Consider the following 20012-nt stretch of genomic DNA (forward strand, 5'->3'; position numbering starts at 1 on the left):
AGAATCTCAAAGTTAAACATACCTGGCTATGTAGCTCTCAGTATATGTTTTTCTTTTGTTTGTAGGCACACTTGAGGAAGGATTTCGTGCCAAACTAGGTGGTGTGGTATTTCGAGGTTTGATGTTAGTTCTAGAAGAAAAAGATGGCATAATGAAAAGGTACTGAATAACAAGCATTTATTTCTTATATTGTTTACTGACATGATTAAAAAATAATTTAAAGCTATAGAGAGGTAAATTCAAGAGTAAAATCCAAGTAATTAATTTTAAATCTGAAAACAACAGTAGTCAAAACTAAGGATAAATCAAAGCATTTTGCATTTGGTAACACTAACCTGATGGTAAATAAAGTCAACTAAAAATAAATATATATACATATATATTCATATGTTTGCATATATACGTATATATACATATATACTTACATATGTATGTATATATATATGCTTGCCTTACATGAAACTTTTTAAAGTTTAAATCTATAGTTCCCTTAAATTAGAGATGTGTCTTATTAAATGCCTAAGAATAACTGTTAAATAATGTTATACATTATGAAATATGGTTAAAAAAAAGCAAAAAAAATTTACCTAACCACTTTAATAATTTCCAATTTATGAAAGACTGTTCTTAAAAACAAAAACAAAAAAACCCTGTTCTTGGGTTATATAATTTTCCCTTTTAAGATTTAATTTCACCAACTATACAGCCTGGGCTATCTGCTCTCAGTAGAAGAATTCTTGTTGGATAATCACTGAATTTCCTTCATGAATCTTCAGGAATCAGAAAGCTTAGACGGTTGAATGATGGTACAATGGTAAAAGTATAGGTTTTGGGATTCAGATGAACCTGGATTCAAATCCTAAATGCTACTGACTAATGTGGAGGTAGTGTCCAACCCGTGTTCAAGTTCCCTCTTTCTAAAATACGACTATCCTCACTTACCTTAGAAGAAGTTATGGATATCAATTGCAATTTATACAAACATTCAGAATAGCTGATGATACTATTATAACTACTATGGCTACTATTTACTGTTCCTAGTTAACATTTACAAAATGCTGCTTACTACATTTGGTATAGTTAGATTTCTAATTGTTTTCATATATAAACTTACTTAATCCTCATAATAATCCAATGGAGTAAGTCATATTAATAACTCCATTTTAGAAATGAGGCAACTGAAACAAAGAACAGTTAAAAGCAACTTAACCAAGCTGACCTATACAGTATGTTACCGAACCTGGGGTCAGATGTTAAATAAAGAGCTAGTTTGCCCCTTAAGAGATTTGGTCAAATCTTTTCATTTCAGAGATATGCAATATTTTGTTATATGAACAAGCAGGATACTTTTTTAAATTCCTTTAGATTGTAAGTTCTTAAACTATAGCTGAAATTTTTCCTTCTTATAGAGCGAAGTTGGGAAAGTGGAAATTCCAAATAGCTACCTCCAAAATACATGCAGGTAATAACAAAATCTACTGTTTCTCAAATGCAAAATATGATGCCAGGTACTATGCATACTTCACTCTTCACTTGGTTTAATCTTCACAGAAACCTCAGAAGATATTACTCTCATTTTAAACTTGAAGAAAATTGTATTTAGAGAAATTAAATAAGCTGCAAATCTATTGTAAGGTCACAGTATTTGCACTTGAATTTAGGTGGGTCATATTATAAATCTTACTATATTCAATATGCAATGCTGTCTGTTGTTCAAAGAGAGGTTGCTTTTAATAGTACTTAACATTATTTCTAAACTTTGACAAGAATCACAGTGCATGAATGGGTTACCCTGGACCTCCTCAAACAGCCACTGACAGTCTAATTATGAGATCTACTCTACTCTTAAGCCCCTAGAGGGATGTTGCGGAAGTGCTAGGTACCTTTTTAGGAACTTCTCTAAAAAAATCATATGCCAAACAATCTCACTGTGATTCCTCCAGTGAGAGTCCTAAGAGGAATAGGAAGGAAACGGTTTTTTTTTTTTTTTTTTTTTTGGCTCTAGAATAAAGCCTTGTTAGAAATCTTATCATTTTCATATAATACATACATGACATACACAGATAATACAAACACACCTATGGATATACACACATAATCTCACTGTATTAATGAAGTCATTCAAATAATTAGAAAATAATTTAGAAATTAGAGAAAAATAAGGGTATCAATAATAATAATCATACTAAATATCTATCATGTACTTTTAGTAACAATTTCTAAGAGGTCAAGAATCATTCTTAAGAGACTGGGAAGAACAGTTTTGATTAGTATTTAAAACATGTTGTTATCTCAGTCTCACATGGTCAACACATTTTTGCTCCTGTCCAGAGTTTGAAAAGTGCTACCCTTATTCTGTATCTGCAATCTGCTTATTCTAGGTCAAACAATAATAAAAGAAGATTTAATTTTGGAATTATACTTACTCTACCTTACTGCTAGTCAGTATTTCTTTGAGATATGCTTCAGAGGGAACAGAGAAACAACAGTACTAAGAAAAATGGCTCAGGGCACAAATTCTTCCTTCCATAATTTATCACTAACTACTTAAAAATAACACACAGCTGCTGCTAATATTTTAAAGACTTCTCCCATCTTTATTTTATATTTAGTTAAATTTACTCTTCTTCTCATATGTAGTAAGAGAATTCTGTAGTAGGATTTGGTTTAAAAGTTAACTTTAAGTGAACTCTGTTTAATAATACATTTTTCAACTTTAGTAAGTAATTTATCTGACTCAAATCTCATCATCTTAAAATGAGAGAGCTAGATTTGGTATTGGAGCCCAAATGAGAAAACCCTGAAGACTTCTTTGGAAAGAGTTCCATGGTGACTGTTGTTGCCACTGGCCTCTCTTTTTTGGCTTTCTGAGCCAGTCCAGAAAGGAGAGTGTCCTTGGCAATAGCTTATCTTTTCTTGGTTTTATGTGGAATTCGTAGCTATTTAACCAAAACAGAATCCCTGGACTGAATATTTTCTAAAACCTCTTTGTTTTCTTTCTTTTTTTTTTTTTTAAGATTATTTATTTATGAGAGAGAGAGAAAGAGAGAGAGAGGCAGAGAGAGAGGCAGAGAGAGAAGCAGGGTCCATGCCGGGAGCCCGACGTGGGACTCGATCCCGGGACCCCAGGATCACGCCCTGGGCCAAAGACAGGCGCCAAACCGCTGAACCACCCAGGGATCCCCTGTTTTCTGTCTTTTTATAATAATCATCTCTCAACTAAAAAATAATGAAGAGTATCACCTATTACGTGTGACATAATATCCCCTATACTCTTCTTTTTAAAAATATTAATCCTAAGGGGTGCCTGGGTGGCAAAGTCGGTTAAGCATCTGACTCTTGGTTTCAGCTCAGGTCATGATCTTGGGGTTATAGCCTCAAGACTCACATGAGCATGGGTCTGCTTGGGATTCTCTCTTTCTCTTACTTTGCCCCTCTCACCCTGTGCATTCTCTTTCTCTCTCTCAAATAAATATGTAAAAATATATACATACTCCTAAAAGAAAGCTTCATAAAAATAGTAGCAATTAATAAAGGTGGCTGCTACATCACCCCTCTAAAAGTTAAAATTTAATAGAAATAAAGGTATGCTAAAAAGTTTTATTTAGAATAGAAATGTTCATCTAACATCAGTGTTTTAGATCCTATAAGATTATTTAGCACTTCTTGGCTTAAAAATGATTTAAATAAGATTTTTTTAAAATATAGGAATATATAAGTTTATAGTATTCAATTATATAAAGCCCTTAAGGAAATATCTGAAAAAGATTAACCAAACTGAGTTACAAATACTTACTTGTAAATGGGTAATAACTCATGTCTTTTGATGGCATTGTCTGATTTTGTATCACTGTCATACAACCTTTGCACATGTCTTCCAGTTCGAAGTGGAGGGCCTAACTTGTCCATCTTACTATTAAAATATATAAAGGTGTACCCATAAGGAGATTGCTACTGTTTGTTTCTTTATATTAAAAAAATTGTTTTAGACATTATTCTGGTTCATCAGAAATCTATCCCCCAAGCTCTTAATTATTGGACTGCTAGGGTAAGGGCTATCAAAAAGAATCCTCAGATAGTCCATACAATGTCCACTATTAGACTATTTTATATAAAAATTCTGACTATGTAAGACACCCTGCCAGTTTTAGATGAACATCCAAATGAGACATTTATACACAGCAAGGCAATGGAATTAGTAAAAAAAAAAAAAAAAAAAAAAAAACTTAAGAAGGACAACTGTTTAAAATAAAATTTGTTGAAGCTAAAAGTGAACTAAAAGTTATTATTTTGAAAAAAAAAAAGTTATTATTTTGGTATATAAGACTAATCTGATGTTTCTTCATATGAAGTTCAGAAATAATCTAATTTTTCTCCTTCCCTGATTGCATAGTACCTTTCTCTTTTTATTATTTTATAATTTGCCCTGCATTTTTAAATTCCAAATATAAAGTAAGGAATCAAATAAGTGATATTTATATTTTTACCTCTATCTTACTTTCTATTTCTAAGAAAGAATGGCTATTTATGAAATTTACATAGAGAAATGTAAAGCATGATGTATAGAAAAAAACATGGGTGGCAATTGGAAAAATTACACGTAGAAATGTTAAGTGGCTATGCCATCTGGTTTTCTATTTTTTTAAAACCAAAAGTATAAAGGAGCTCCATCTGGAGGAAAATAGGAAAAACTGCAGGTTTGTAGAGATGTCATTATTTTACATCAACCAAATAATTGAATCCTATATACTACCACCAACCAATATTCATTCATTGTAGGAAGCAGGGAAAATTAAACTAGGAAGGTAGGAGAACTATCCTAAATAACTACTGATAACAGATCACTACTCGATAATTTAAAAAGGATACTCTTTAAGGGACGCTTATTTGCTCCAATGCATTCTTATTGGCTTCTTGCATTCTATTCATTAACTCTACAAACCTGAGCACCTACTATGTATCAGGCACTATGCTACATTCTAGGGATATAAAACAGACCTTATCCTTATTCTCATGGAATTTAGTATCTAAAAAGAATCTGTCATTGCTCTAGATTATAAGGGTCTCTACAGAGGGACACATTTTATTTACTTGCATGTTTTTTCAGTATCCTATACATAGGTTATTTTATTATAAAAGTTATTATAAATACTTTGCCGATGATGGTGCTTGCATTAGGTGTTTACATCACATTATTTAAAACATTTTAAAGCTTTTAAAAAATGCTTTAAGAGGGATCCCTGGGTGGCGCAGCGGTTTAGCGCCTGCCTTTGGCCCAGGGTGTGATCCTGGAGACCCAGGATCGAATCCCACGTCGGGCTCCCGGTGCATGGAGCCTGCTTCTCCCTCTGCCTTTGTCTCTGCCTCTCTCTCTCTCTCTCTCTCTCTGTGTGACTATCATAAATAAATAAAAATTTTAAAAAAATGCTTTAAGATGTGGTGTTCAGACAGACACACACACACACACATACAGGAATATTACACAGCCATAAAATGGATGAGATTATGCCTTTTGGGACAATATGGATGGACCTAGAGAATATCATACTAAATGAAATAAGTCAGAGTAAGATAAATACTATATGATTTTACTCATGTGTGGAATCTAAAACACAAATGAATAAACAAAGAACAGAATCAAACCTATAAATACAAAGAATGAACCGATGATTGCCAGAGGTGATGGAGATAGGGAAAAGGGCAAATAGGTGAGTGAGATGGGACATACAGGATCCCAGTTATGGAATGAATAAGTCAAGTGAACAAAAGATACAGCATCGGGGGGGCTGCCTAGGTGGCTCAGTTATTTAAGCCTCTGCCTTCAGCTCAGGTCATGATCCCAGGGTCCTGGGATCAAGCCCAGCATCAGGCTCCCTGCTCAGTGGGGAGTCTACTTCTCCCTCTTCCTCAGCTGCTCCCCCTGCTCATGCTCTGTCAAATAAACAAATAAAACCTTTTAAAAAAAGGGCACAGCATCAGAAATATAGTCAGTGCTATTGTAACAGTGTTGTTTAGTGACAGATGGTAGCTACATCTATAGTGAGCATAACATACTGAAAAGTTAAATCACTATGATGTACACCTGAAACTAATTTAACATTCTATGTCAACTATGCTCAAAAAACTTATAAAAGTATTCATTAAATATATGTTTTATATAATTTCTAAAATGTTTCAAATTAAAATTTGATGGGTTATTTGTAAAAGATTACTAGAAATTTTACTTATTTAATAAAAGTAAAAATTAAGTAAAAATCAGATTTTTATTTGAATTGCTTAACAATTATCAAAATATTATTGTTCCAAACAGTGGTTATCTCACAAAAGATATCTGTTGCTTTGGAATAAGTAATAAAAGATCTTATGTTTTTCTCAGAAGTATCGAAATTAAGATTTAGAAAATTTAAAACTACATTTTTAAAACATTTCTCTAATATGATAAGAACTACTCAAATCTTACATATGACACAACAAAGTTCAATTTGAGAAAGGAGATATGTAAAATCTAATAAAAATCTAAAAGTAATTATCTAATGCAAGTATTACATATTTTCCATATATGAGAGAATTAATCAGTATTTTCAGATTTTGAAAACCTAGTTGAATGGCAGGTTCCAATGATGATTTGTTTTGTTGTCCATACAGTTGTGTTATAAAATTTAACTCAGATGATCTACCTACCTATGTATATGTTTGTGTGATTTGTATACACATATTCACAAAGTTTGAGGAATATAATTTCAATCTGATAGTAATCCATTATGGATTACCTCTATGCTATTTTTCTTTTAAAAGTTCCAACTTGGTAATGTTTGTTATATTACCCAAGAGCTGAAAGAAATTCAGACAGAAATAAAGAAATCTATTCAGAAGAAGTAGTCTTGTTACTGCTAAAAAGAGGATATTTTGAAGTCAACTAAGTCCACTCACACAGCACATATCTGGTGCAGACTAAGCAATATGATACACATATGATTTCAATGCCATATGAAATTCAAGGATATGTCCTTAAATTGGCATCTAGATTTGGTCAGAGTAAACAACAAAATATTTTTTAATTTCTTGTTGTTCTTTCAACTCAGGAACAGAAATACGATGGATTATTAAAACTTAAAAGAATCTTTGGTTCCATGGACCACTAGTCAACCCATAGTCAAACTTTCCAGATATTCCACATGACTTAAATTTTTCCTATGAAGGGCCAGACAAGGGGACGCCTGGGTGGCTCAGCGGTTTAGCGCCACCTTCAGCCCCAGGGCATGATCCTGAGATTGATACTGAGACCTGGGATCGAGTCCCACGTTGGGCTGTTGGGCTCCCTACATGGAGCCTGCTTCTCCCTCTACCTGTATCTCTGCCTCTCTCTCGCTCTCTGTGTCTGTCATGAATGAATAAATAAATAAAAAATCTTTAAAAAAAAATGAAGGGCCAGACAATAAATATCTTAAGTTTTATGGACTATGCTATCTTTGTTACAAATACTCATCTGTGCCATTGTAGCATGAAAAGCAGCCATAGACAATACATAAATAATTAGGTGTAGCCATGTTTCAATAAAACCAGTTGTTGGCAGGACTTGGGTCTCAGGTCATAGTTCAAGAGGATCCCTGCTCTAAAATATAAAAATTTGGGACGCCTAGGTGGCTCAGCCATTGAGCATCTGCCTTTGGCTCAGGGTTTGATCCCGGCGTCCAGGGATGAAGTCCTGCATCAGGCTCCCTGCATGGAGCCTGCTTTTCCCTCTGCCTATGTCTCTCTCTCTCTCTCTGTCTCTCTTGAATAAATCAATAAAATCTTTAAAATATATATATATATATATATATATATATATATATATAAATTTCACATATGAGAGGCACACCTTGGTGGCTCCGTGGTTGAGCATCTGAATAAATAAATTTACACGAATAAATAAAATAAATCTTTAAAAAATTCCACATATGAGAGAATGCCAGTGTTTTAAGATTTTGAAGATTTGAAGATTTTCAGTGATGATTTTTAAAGGTTTTGGATATATTAAAGAGTTATGAGAAATATCATAGCACTACATTCTCTTGTAATTCCAGACAAATATACGTTACTTTTTGTGAAGCCAATGCATTTCTATAGATGATAAACTGTAATTTTGACCAAGACTTTTTAATTTAAAATCTGTAGTTGCATATAACTGCCACAATATGAATAGTATATTTGCCAAGCTTCCAAATATTTATAGCTGAGAATGAATTCACCTTTTTTTTTTTTTTAAGGATTTTATTTATTTATTCATGAGAAACACAGAGAGAGAAAGAAAGGCAGAGACATAGGCAGAGGGAGAAGGATTCCTGTGGGGAGCCCAATATAGGACTTGATCCTGGGACCCTGGGATCACGCCACTAAGGCAGACACTCAACTACTGATTCACCCAGGCATCCCATGAATTCACATTTTTAGAAATATTTGGTGATGATATCAACCTACTGGAATAGGTTTTAATTTGAAATGAACTTTGACCTTAGGAAGGTCCTTGTTTATTGCTGATAACATGAGAGTGAGTCACTCAGGAGTATGTAAGCCACTCAGTCTTATAAGACTACTGCAAGCCTATGAGTAGGCTTACTCATAGAAAGATGACTTAAGAAAGAATAGAAATAGAAATAGAAATATTTATATTATTAATATAAATAGAAAGATGACTTAAGAAAGAATATTGGAAAAGAATTTACCAGTTCATATTTTCTATCCTGAAAACCCTACAGTTATGATGTTCTGACACATTTGAAGTTTTGAAATGTGTCATACTTCTACTTTTGATCCTAAACATACAAATCCTATATACATGGCAAAAGCCAATAGCCTCAATCACTGTTATCCATGTAAGAAGCCACGCTCTGCAATTCTAGGTTGTTTTAGGGATTTCTAGATCAATCAATTTAAATGATAGAGAAGTTCACAAAAATCTAAACAATGCTCCACACAAATTCAATTCACATATCAAAAGATTGGTTTATGAGAAAAACCTGTTTCCACTTATACAAAAATGTACTTAACCAGATATTTGTTTCTTACTGTTATCAATATAAAAGAAAAACTAAATTCAATTCACTAAGAAATTCTTCTTCAATGCATTCTGTTGCTCTAGTTTTACTGTATCTACTAGTCTAACTCCAAAGTAAATGTGTTTTTATTAGTAACTGAACAGAAGTAAATCTTTGATATTTGATATTTTAGCTACTGTAAATTATCAGCTAAAATTTACAAGTTAGCTGGTAATTAGCCACGAAGAAAACACAAATCTCAAGACTGTGTAAATTCTGTGACACAATTCAAATATGTAATATTTATTTAAAACCTTTGTGTTTCACCGTATTTGTAAAATTTTCTAGGATTAAAGACAGTTATCTTTTACAATAGGGGACAGTTTTCCACTGAGGGTATTTTTTGCTTAAAAAAAATCCGATAACATCAGTTAACCCACAAGTTATCTAGAAGTTAATTACCACATAAATGAGAATTTGTCCAAGATAAATTTTTCTGCAGTATGATTCTAACATATGCTAAATATTAAAGATCATTGATAGCATGATTAAAGATGGCCACAATAAAGATTATATACACAACACTTTAAACAATCTCAAGTTATTGAAATGACTCTATTTTACTAATCTCAGAAGGTGCTCAATTTCTTGAACATTACAACTAACCATATATCTTAATTCCACCTTTACTCAATCCTGAATCATCTGTGTCAACAGAAATAATGATTGCCATACAAACTTCAACTAATTATCCCACCAGGACAGGACCATGATTCTATGATGTGCCAACAAGTTGACAAATGAGGGATTTAATTTATTATTTGTTTCATTTATTCATCAAAAATTCATTGTGTGCCTATATGCCAGGAATTACATTACACTTTATAGTTATATCTGTAAGCAAGGCAGATACACAGAGCTTTGCCATCACAGAGCGTACAATCTAGCAAAAGAAAAAAACAGTGTGGGGCAGCCCCGATGGCTCAGTGGTTTAAGTGCCTCCTTCAGTCCAGGGCATGATCCTGCAGACCCGGGATCAAGTCCCACATCAGGTTCCCTGCATGGAGCCTGCTTCTCCCTCTGCCTGTGTCTCTGCCTCTCTCTCTCTGTGTCTCTCATGAATAAATAAATAAAATCTTTTTTAAAAAAAAGAAAAAAACAGTATGATCAATAAATAACAATATCAATACGCTCAATAATTCTTTAGAAAAAGACAACTCAAAAAAAAAAAAAAAAGAAAGAAAGAAAAAGACAACTCTGCCACTAAATAGATAGACATGAACAGTTCTATTTAATATAGTAATGTTCTAGTTAATATGGTAATATATCGGCCACAAGCAACCAAGGCTCTTTGTGGTAGTTGGAAACATTCTTCTAATATGTAAGGACTATATATATAAAATGTACAATTGGGATTTACACAGTTATGTTTGACAGTTTAATATGATGTCAGACAACCAGAAATTTTAAATCTTCATGGCATTTTAAGAGTGCATAATTTATAAAATTGCTGTGCTCAAAGTCTTTGCTTGTTAGTAAAAACAAATTTTCTCCTAGGAATTATATAAATGTTGGTCAGATTGTATCAGATAGTTGCCAAGGTCTAAGCAGAGTCACAGAATGTCATGAGTGAGACAGAAGAGGTATGAACAGAGTCATATGGCTATTCATTGGCAAAGTAGGATCTAGAAGCCTAATTTTCTAATCCAAAGTCAGTTTCACTTTTCATTACACCAGCCAGCTTAACATGCCTTATTAAGAATACAGGGTAGGGTGTGTGCAATTTAATACAGCCAACTGAAAAAATGACCAGTATGAGGAAAGGCACTAAAAATTTTCAGCTTTTAATTCATAATCAAGTGCAAATGAAACTATAATTCAACATGGAAGGCGATTCTGTGATATAGTAAAAAGGATTTGTAAAAGTTAAAATACATATTGCCATCTACACTTTAATTAAAAATTATGAGTCAACTCAGTAGGGAAACTAAAAAAATAAAATAAAATCAGTTTTTTACCACTGAAAGATGAAAACATTTTACTTTTAACCATCTGTTCAACTGATAATCTCTTTCTTAAGGATAGCCTGTGTCTTCTTTTTGGAAGCACAACAAAAAGAAAAAACATTTAAAGTGAGATCTTGTTAGTTGATTTTTTTTTTATAATGATAATTACATTAAACTCCCTTTAGGTCTTGTACTTTCCAAATTAGGAAACAAAAGACAGTTGCTCTCCCTTGATAAATAACTCTACATATATATTTCCTACCTTGAAAAGTGATAACTCATATCTGTAAATAATGTGTGCTGTATTTCCTAAATAACTTTATCAGTATCTGTAACATACAGACATAGGCCCTTGTTCTAATGATTGCATGGTAACCCTTTATTTTCTGATTCACCAAAATGGAAGAGAAAGGGAGTTTCTACTGAGACAGGAGGAGTTTTTGAATCTCTAGTGTTACCAACAATTTCTTCCACATTAAAATAATTGTGGAAAGCTTAATTATGCTACTTTCTTAAAAGCCATATATATAGAACTTAGATAAAAAGTAAAAAGTATTAAATAAGTGGAAAATAATTATCCATTGTTAATATTTTAGCATATTTTGTCTTTTTGTCTACATACATTTTTACAGTTTCTATCCCAGTATACATGCAGTTTGTATTCTACATTCTTCTCCTCTGATAGAATCATCCCCTTTAAAATGTATATACATTTTATGATTACATAAATGTATATATATTTTTAACTTGCTTCCCAAACAAAGCTAAAAATTTAGGTGATTTTATTTTTTTTTACATTGTAATAAAACCATAAGAAAGAGATAACTGTTTAGAGCCAAAGGCTCTAATTTATATCCTGCTTCCAACTCTTATAATAGCTGTGTAGCTTTAAGCAAATTACTTTGCTTCTCTGATCCCCTTATCCTATGGTGCCATGTGGGATGGTTTTAACAAAAATATATGAAAAATGTCTAGCACAGTGCCTGATACATATTGTTCCATAAGTAATGGTTATTATGGAAATCTTCTATATTTCAAATGATTTCCTTAGACTAGATTCCCAGAAGTAAAATTATTCAAAAACTATGAATGTGTTTTGGGCTCCTGATACATGCCACTAGATTTTTCTCCAAAATAGTTACCTTAATTTAGACCCTCAATAGTAATGTATGTGCCCCTGATCAGCAATATGTTAAAAGACAAATTAACTTCACAAAGAAAATTAAGGTTAATAAAAAAGCCAACTGCCTAAACAAAATAAAACTTTAGTATCATTTACATATATATATATATATATATATATATATATATATATATATATGTGTGTGTGTGTATTATTAATCAATTAAATTCAAATAGACTTACCCTACATTAGGGGCTGGTATCCCTTTATGGGAGGGAGATAAGGTCTGAAGTTTGTTTCCCAAAGAGCTGCTAACTGAAGACACAGTTTTACCTGAAGGCACACCTTATAATAAAAAAGTTATTAGTTTTAACAACATTCTGGAAAAGAAATATCACAGAAAACAGAGTATCTGACAAGGAAAACAATGCTTTAGTGGCAATAGATCTTTCTGGCAATAAATCAAGTTATCAACTAAGAAAAGATTTTTAAAAATGCAATTTCAGAGAATAACATATAGCATTCTTCATTTTTAACTTCTTTATTATAATTCATATAAAAATAAAAGTACACTTCAGTTAGTCAATATCTTTAATTCATTAAGCATGTATCTATTAGGACAACTGTCAGGTTCAGAGCAGTATAAACAGAAATGAGGGAAAAATACTGTGGTCAAAGAAGCAAGACAAGAACTTGGTTGACTACTCTGAAGAAGTGATTTAGCAAGAACAACATCCAGGATGGACATTCAAGGTGGAAAAACAGTACTACAAAGTATCTTAAGTAGAAGTTACTAAAAGTTACTTTATTTTTACCCAGAAAGAATTACTTATCCTCCACATTTCTTCCTAATTATAAATCTATTTTAATAATCCAGAACAGGACACTAGCTTCATTTCTATCCCTACAAAAAAAAAAAAAAAAAAAATCATGTTATTTTATGAAGTTCATTACCTACAACAGTTTTGCTAGTGCCACTTGGTTGTGGTAATCGTGAAGATCCTGATGACGCAGTTCCAGGAGAATTTGACTTTTTAAGTGCAGGAGGCTTATACTAAAATAATGAAAATAAACATTTTATCAACATCGCTTTTTGATTATAGGCTATAAACTATTATTTCAAAAGCTCACATACCCTTAACTGAGCAACTTTTTAAATTAGCTACTAAATTACCCAAATTGAAAAAGTATAGACTAAAATAAAACATAACCTCAGAGAAAGGTTTCCCAAAATATGTTCCATCTCAAAACTAGTGTACTAAAAGTTTGGCTCAGCTGTTCCGCTGCTAAAATAAACTAAGAAGAGCTCTGCCCAGTTCACAGAAAAAAAAAAAAAAAGGCCAAATGGAAAATATGTCTCCAATGTTAAGATTTTTAAATGCCAAACAAATATTAACAGGAAAACTTAAAAACACCCAATGATGCTCACTTAGTAGTGCAGATTTAAAGGTCAAAATTTTTACATATTCCTGGGTGTGATTTTATATTTCATATATATAATCCAGCCATATTTCCTAATGATAATAATTCACAAGAAAAGTGTGGACAAGTTTTACAATAGCTGCCTTATGGATTTCCTGAATGTGAAGAGAAAAGAGCTAATTCTGGCTTCATTATCCTCACCAGATTATGTTAGATGAATAGACTATGGGTTGAAGAAAGATAAGGTACTTATTTCTTCTTTCCTCTCTAGAAAGACATCATTATCAATTTTATTTTACTATTTCTTACCTGAGCCAAATGTTACGGTTACTGAATACTAAAGTACCTTATTGATCATCTGCTCCAATATAACAAAATGAACTTCCCAAGGTTAGACCCTAACTTAACAATAGAACAGGAATTAAGACTCATGCCACTTTAGTTCTGGCCCTATGCATCAACTATAAAGTGATTACTGTACTTGAGATTTAGCCCAATACATATTTAGACTACTCAGCACTTTATGTGAAAAACTGGTTTTAAAAATAATATTCAAAAATCAAATTATATTTTAAAACCCATGATCAGTATAAAATTTAAGATATGCTACTACCAAAAACTGTTAGCTAAAAATAAATTTTAAAGTCAAATATTATACCCTTAAAAATTTAGAATGTGACCTTTTAAGGAAAATAAATCTTTTTTTTTTTTAAAGATTTTATTTATTTATTCATGAGAGACACAGAGAGAGAAAGAGGCAGAGACACAGGCAGAGAGAGAAGCAGGCTCCATGCAGGGAGCCCAACGTGGGACTCGATCCCAGGTCTCCAGGATCCCACCCTGGGCTGAAGGCAGTGCTAAACCGCTGAGCCACCAGGACTGTCCAGGAAAATAAATCTTGATAAAAACACTTCTCTCTCATATACATACACATACACATACACACACACACACACACACACACACTCCATGCACATTTGGCATTATTATGCCAGGAAAAGACATTTCTTAAGCACTTGGCAACTAGATAATCTTCAATAGCTGTCTGTCAAATGAACAAATGACTAAAAAATCAAACAAAACAAAAACAAATGACTAGGACCCATTGGAGATAAGCCATTTAAAGACACTGTTTCTTTGAAAATCTCAGAGGTGTTTCTGAGTTAAAAGGGCACTTGGCAACTGATGAATCACTAAATTCTACCTCTGAAACTAATAATACACTGTGTTAACTGATTTTTTAAAATAAAAATAAAAAATTATTTTTTAAAAAATAAAGGAAAAGGGCATCTAGGAGCCCCTGGATAGCTCAGTGGGTTGAGTGTCAGACTTGGTTTGGGCTCAGATCATGATCTTGGAATTGTGAGATGGCCAGGTTCCAGCTCCATACTCAGAGGGGATCTGCTTGGGTATTCTTTCCTTCTGCCCTTACCCCACTCACATACATGTGCTCTTTAAAATGAAAAAATCTTTAAAAGGGGATCTCTCATTAAAATACCAATGAAGACATTAGGAAAGATTTCAAAACTAACAATATGGACAACAAGCCCTAACAAAGACCTGCTAAAATATCGGAGCCACATCTACTAAAAGTAGGCTAAATAAAACTGGTACCAACCAAGAGCAAACTGATTGACATAAACAAAGGGTGCTGGTACAGCATATTACAGATGCAGAGGTCAAATCTTTAGGCTGGGCACTGGTAGCAAGAGTCTGGTACCATTACATAGCAAGGACTAAACGTTTTTATGTACATATTAGATATTAACTTAATGTCTTACAACCAGAAAAAATATATATTTATTTGAAAAGGTGCTTTGTTTTTCCCCTCTCAGTATTAGGCCTCTTACTTTTTTTTTTTGGCTTTTATGTGTGTGTGTTTTGAGAGAGAGACAGAGCGAGAGTAAGCAGAAAGGGGAAGAGGGAAAGAGTAAATCTCAAGCAGACTCCTCGCCCAACGCAGAGCCTGAGGCAGGTCTCATCTTATGACCCTGAGATCACGACCTCAGCTGAAATCAAGAGTCAGGTGCTTAACTGACTGAGTCATTCAGGTACACTAAGCCTCCTATTGTTTTACTCAATTTTATTTATTTTTTTAAAAATTTTTATTTATTTATGATAGTCACACAGAGAGAGAGAGAGAGGCAGAGACACAGGCAGAGGGAGAAGCAGGCTCCAAGCACTGGGAGCCCGACGTGGGATTCGATCCCAGGTCTCCAGGATCGCGCCCTGGGCCAAAGGCAGGCGCCAAACCGCTGCGCCACCCAGGGATCCCTGTTTTACTCAATTTTATTGTCAGGATTTCTGAGATGTCCGGATCCTAACCTAACCTTATCTATCTCCTATAATATTTCCTATTACTTTAAACCAGAACTAATCAGGTTATAGTTTCTATCCTGAATCCTTACACTACTCTGAATGCTGCATTTAAAACATATTCACCTGTCTCTCAGTAACTTGCTGTTCCCCTGACCCAGATACACAGACTCCTTCCTTACTGAGCTGCATTTCATCTATTCTACATTTAGTTGAAATTCCACTGGAGGGACACCTGGGTGGCTCAGCGGTTAAGCGCCTGCCTTCAGCTCAGGTTCACGATCCTGGAGTCCGGGGATCAAGTCCCACGTCGGGCTCCCTGCATGGAGCCTGCTTCTCCCTTTGCCTATGTCTCTGCCTCACCCTCTCTGTGTCTCTTATGAATAAATAAATATAATCTTTAAAAAACAAAAATTCCATTGGGATAACAAAGGCTTTCAGGAGGACTCTAGTGATTAACAATTTTTTATAAATCCATTTTAGTGATGAGAAGAGCAAAATCACCTTATTTTTATAGTTATATTCAATACATATTTCTTTCATTCATTAAATATGTATTTGTTAAGTGTTTATTATTTCATGTGTTTTTACACAAATCACAAATCTAATAAATTTCCTTAGTGAAAGGTTTATGTTTACAAAAACTTTTCCTGAAATTGAAAAAGCTTAAAGAATAAGGAGGGCATTCATTTCTGATAAAATAGTAAGAAGGCACAATTTGGACTGACCTTTCAACTAACAAGTAAAAGTGCTCTAAAAAGTATAAAAAATCACCTTATAAGCAGTGAATGTCAGATAAGAAGACAAAAAAAAAAAAAAAAAAAACTAGGCCAACACCATTTGAGATTATAACAATAGTCTGGCCATCACATAGATTTGCTATATAAATCTGCATTACTAAGTGGCCAGCCAAACTAAGCCAACAATTTAAAGTGCTTCCAGACTGGTAGTACTCTTGGATGTCTGGAAGATACAAGAAGGCTCTTCACATGAAAAATTTTCATGAATAATTTTTTTAAGGGTAACAAGCACCAAATGATCAATAATTATTTATATAATGATATAAGAAACCATGATTGAGAAAAAAACATATCTATAAAGATCACATGATACAATTGCCAGATACATAATATAAAACAATTATGCTTACTACATTTAAATAAATAAAGGCAACTCTGAAAATATTAACAGGGAATTAGAAACTATAAAAAGTAACATGGGAAATTAGAAAAATAGCCAACTTCAAGAAATTAAATACAGTAACAGATTACAAACTTAATAGTGGAGGAGTGAAGTAAGTAAAGGAGTGCTTAACTATCCTACAGACAAAATAAAAAAAGATCTTTTAAAAAATGAAGATTCTAAGAGACTAGAAGCCATTCAAAATCAATTCTAGAAAACTGATTAACTGTATTCTGGGTTTAACTACAGGAAAGAGAGGAACAGGGAAAGGGAAGGGAGAGACAAAGAAAGAAAAGGAAAAAGGAAAGCAAAAAACATAACCTATGTTTGGCAAAAAATAGTCAACACTATAACCCAAGTGGGCATAAATGTATTACATATAAGCAGTGAAAGTCTTCAAAACAGTTATTACTAATATGTTAAAAAAATAAAGGGATATAGACAGAAAAACTAAAGGAAAATATGGTAATAGTGAAAAAACACACAAAAAAATCTCAATAGAGAAGTAAAGGCAAAATATAGGCATTTTTTCATTTTTTTGCCCAAACCAGAAAATTCCTTGCACTCTTGGGAGGTTAAAGCAGCTTTGTAAGATTGAAGGAAAATGACAAAATATGGTAACTGAGATATACAAGAAGAAATGAAGAGATCTGAAAATGGTAATACATGAGTAATATGTAAATAAAATACAAAATATGTGTATCAGGCAGCAGCCGCAGAAGAAAGAAAAACAAAGTATATGGGGGTGTACACAAACATACATGTGCATGTATGTATGTAAATGATTATAATTTATTTTCTTCTAATTTCTTTAAAAGATAGTTGACTTTTAAAGGGTTAAGTATAATACTGAATAACAACATACATTAAGAACATTGATGGGTCTATCTATCGATAGATATATATATAACAATTAAACAATTAACACTAAGATTAGTGGATTAGTGAGAAGTTATGTGGAAATATCCACAGATGGGGTAAGTTAAGAAATGCACTGTTATTCCTAGGGTAACCATTTAAAAAAATAAGACTACTGAAAGCCAACAAAGTTCGCTTAAAAATATGACATTAACAGCGTGCCTGGGTGACACAGTTGGTTAAGTGTCTGACTCTTGGTCTGGGATCAGGTCATGATCTCAGGGTTGTGATCTCAGGATCCTGAGATGGAACCCTGTATCTCAGACTCCGCACTCAAGAGTCCTCTGAAACTCTCTGCTTGAGAGTCTCTTTCTCTCTCCCTCTTCCCCTCCCACTCATGTTTTCTCTCCTCTCTTTGAAATAAATAAATCCATTTAAAAAGGGTATGACATTATGAAAGCTTTTGTGTCACAGTATGCTTAATGAAAAACAACAGTACTGTATAAATTTCATCTAACAAAATCCTTATATGGTTTACGGCTCTTGAAGTGTTTTCACATAGACCATCTCATTTGCTTCTCACAAAAATCATATAGATTACTTCACAAATAAAGGAATAAAAGCTCTCTTACATGAATTGTTACTTGCCTAAAAGTTCATAAATAGTAGTTGGACTTGACCCCAGCATTTCACTCTCTCGGGTGTTCGGAAACATTCAGTATTCACATGATTTTCAAATGTGGATTTTTACTGTCATTTTCTCACTCTTCTAAACCCTTGTCCTCTGAATCTGCTTCAGGTTACTTTTTAACTAGTACTACTATTACTAGTACCACTACTTTTTAACTAGTTTTCTTATATTTTTCTAATACCTTTTTCCACATGCAATATTTTGAAGACTCTACTAAATAAGTCCATTCAAAATTAATAGTCTTAAATATTTGTTCTCAATTAAACATTGAAATTTCTTACCAAATCCCTGAACAGTAATATAAAAATTTTAGCAGGTAAGAAAACTGCAACTGAATGTTCTGGAAAGCATAAGCAAAAAATTGTGAACCTCAAAGAGTCATTTTCTCATTTATTTGTAGAAATAATTGAGCATTTCACCTGTGTCCGAGAAGATGCCTTTCCTTTGGTGTCAGTAGAAAATTTGCCTTTATTACTAATACGTGCTGCCTGTTCTTTACAGAAGTTAATATGTCTATCAGCTGCATTTTCATTAAATCTCCTCTGGCAATATGGACACTGAATATAATCTAAAACAGAAAAAAGAAAGATTAATAACATAATTCTTGAAGTGAAACATAAAGAATTTTAAGTTTTTATGAACATATTTCAAGATACTAACAAAGTAATAACATTTGATAAACAAAACTTGTCATTTCCTTATAACCACCGAATCTGACTACTAAACTTAATAAAGACGTTCAAGAAAAAAGTCTGTTGGTATATGATAAATTCTAATTTTTTCCCAGCTTAGAATCAAATTTGAGGGGGAAAAGAACCCCAAAAGATAGATCTTTAGTACAAAAGAATAAATAAATAGAAGAAAAGCAAGCTTTCTTAAATGCCTTTATACTGTACCATATGTTTTTTACCATATCTACATATTTTTATACTGTAGACTAAGCTAAGCAGTAAAATCACATTACATTAAAAATAAATTTTAAAATTTAGACTCATCTGTTAAAATCTTTTATTTTAATTAGGGGAAAACTGTCAAATAGTTTAATCAATTTTATACAGTTGTATTTTCTCTTAGAAGTCTCAACAGATGGAAGAGATAAAAATATACCTCATTAGCTAAGATACTTACTATCTGGGCCTTTATAGAAATAGTTTGTCAGCCTCTCCACTATGATAAAGTGTTAAAAATGATCATATCTAAATTTTCTAAAGGACTTCTTTTTTAAAAAAAAATTATTATTGAAGTATAGCTAACATACAATGTTACATTAGTTTTAGGTGTACAACATGGTGATTCCACAATTCTGTTATTAAAACCACACCACCTTAGTTACCATGTCACCATATAATGTATTTACATTATTGACTATAGTCCTTATGCTACGTTTTTCATCACCC

At 32.8% G+C, this 20012-nt stretch overlaps 1 protein-coding gene across 9 annotated transcripts in view; it reads right to left on the bottom strand.

The window, feature by feature from the left end:
- ZC2HC1A (zinc finger C2HC-type containing 1A) overlaps positions 1-20012 on the bottom strand; it is a 190034-nt gene that overhangs the window by 152487 nt on the left and 17535 nt on the right. For all 9 annotated transcript variants that reach the window (XR_013367109.1, XR_013367107.1, XR_013367106.1 and 6 more), the window contains exons 5-8: positions 19035-19183; positions 13101-13200; positions 12389-12491; positions 23-130 (exon numbers count right to left, since the gene is read on the bottom strand). Coding sequence is in view for 2 of the 9 variants with exons in the window: in XM_077876487.1 (XP_077732613.1) it covers positions 23-130; positions 12389-12491; positions 13101-13200; positions 19035-19183 (460 nt within the window). In the remaining 7 variants the exon portion in view is untranslated. The remainder of the gene's footprint in view (positions 1-22; positions 131-12388; positions 12492-13100; positions 13201-19034; positions 19184-20012) is intronic.

Source organism: Canis aureus, chromosome 28 (assembly GCF_053574225.1).
Source record: "Canis aureus isolate CA01 chromosome 28, VMU_Caureus_v.1.0, whole genome shotgun sequence".
In the NCBI taxonomy this organism is placed as follows: Eukaryota; Metazoa; Chordata; class Mammalia; order Carnivora; family Canidae; genus Canis; species Canis aureus.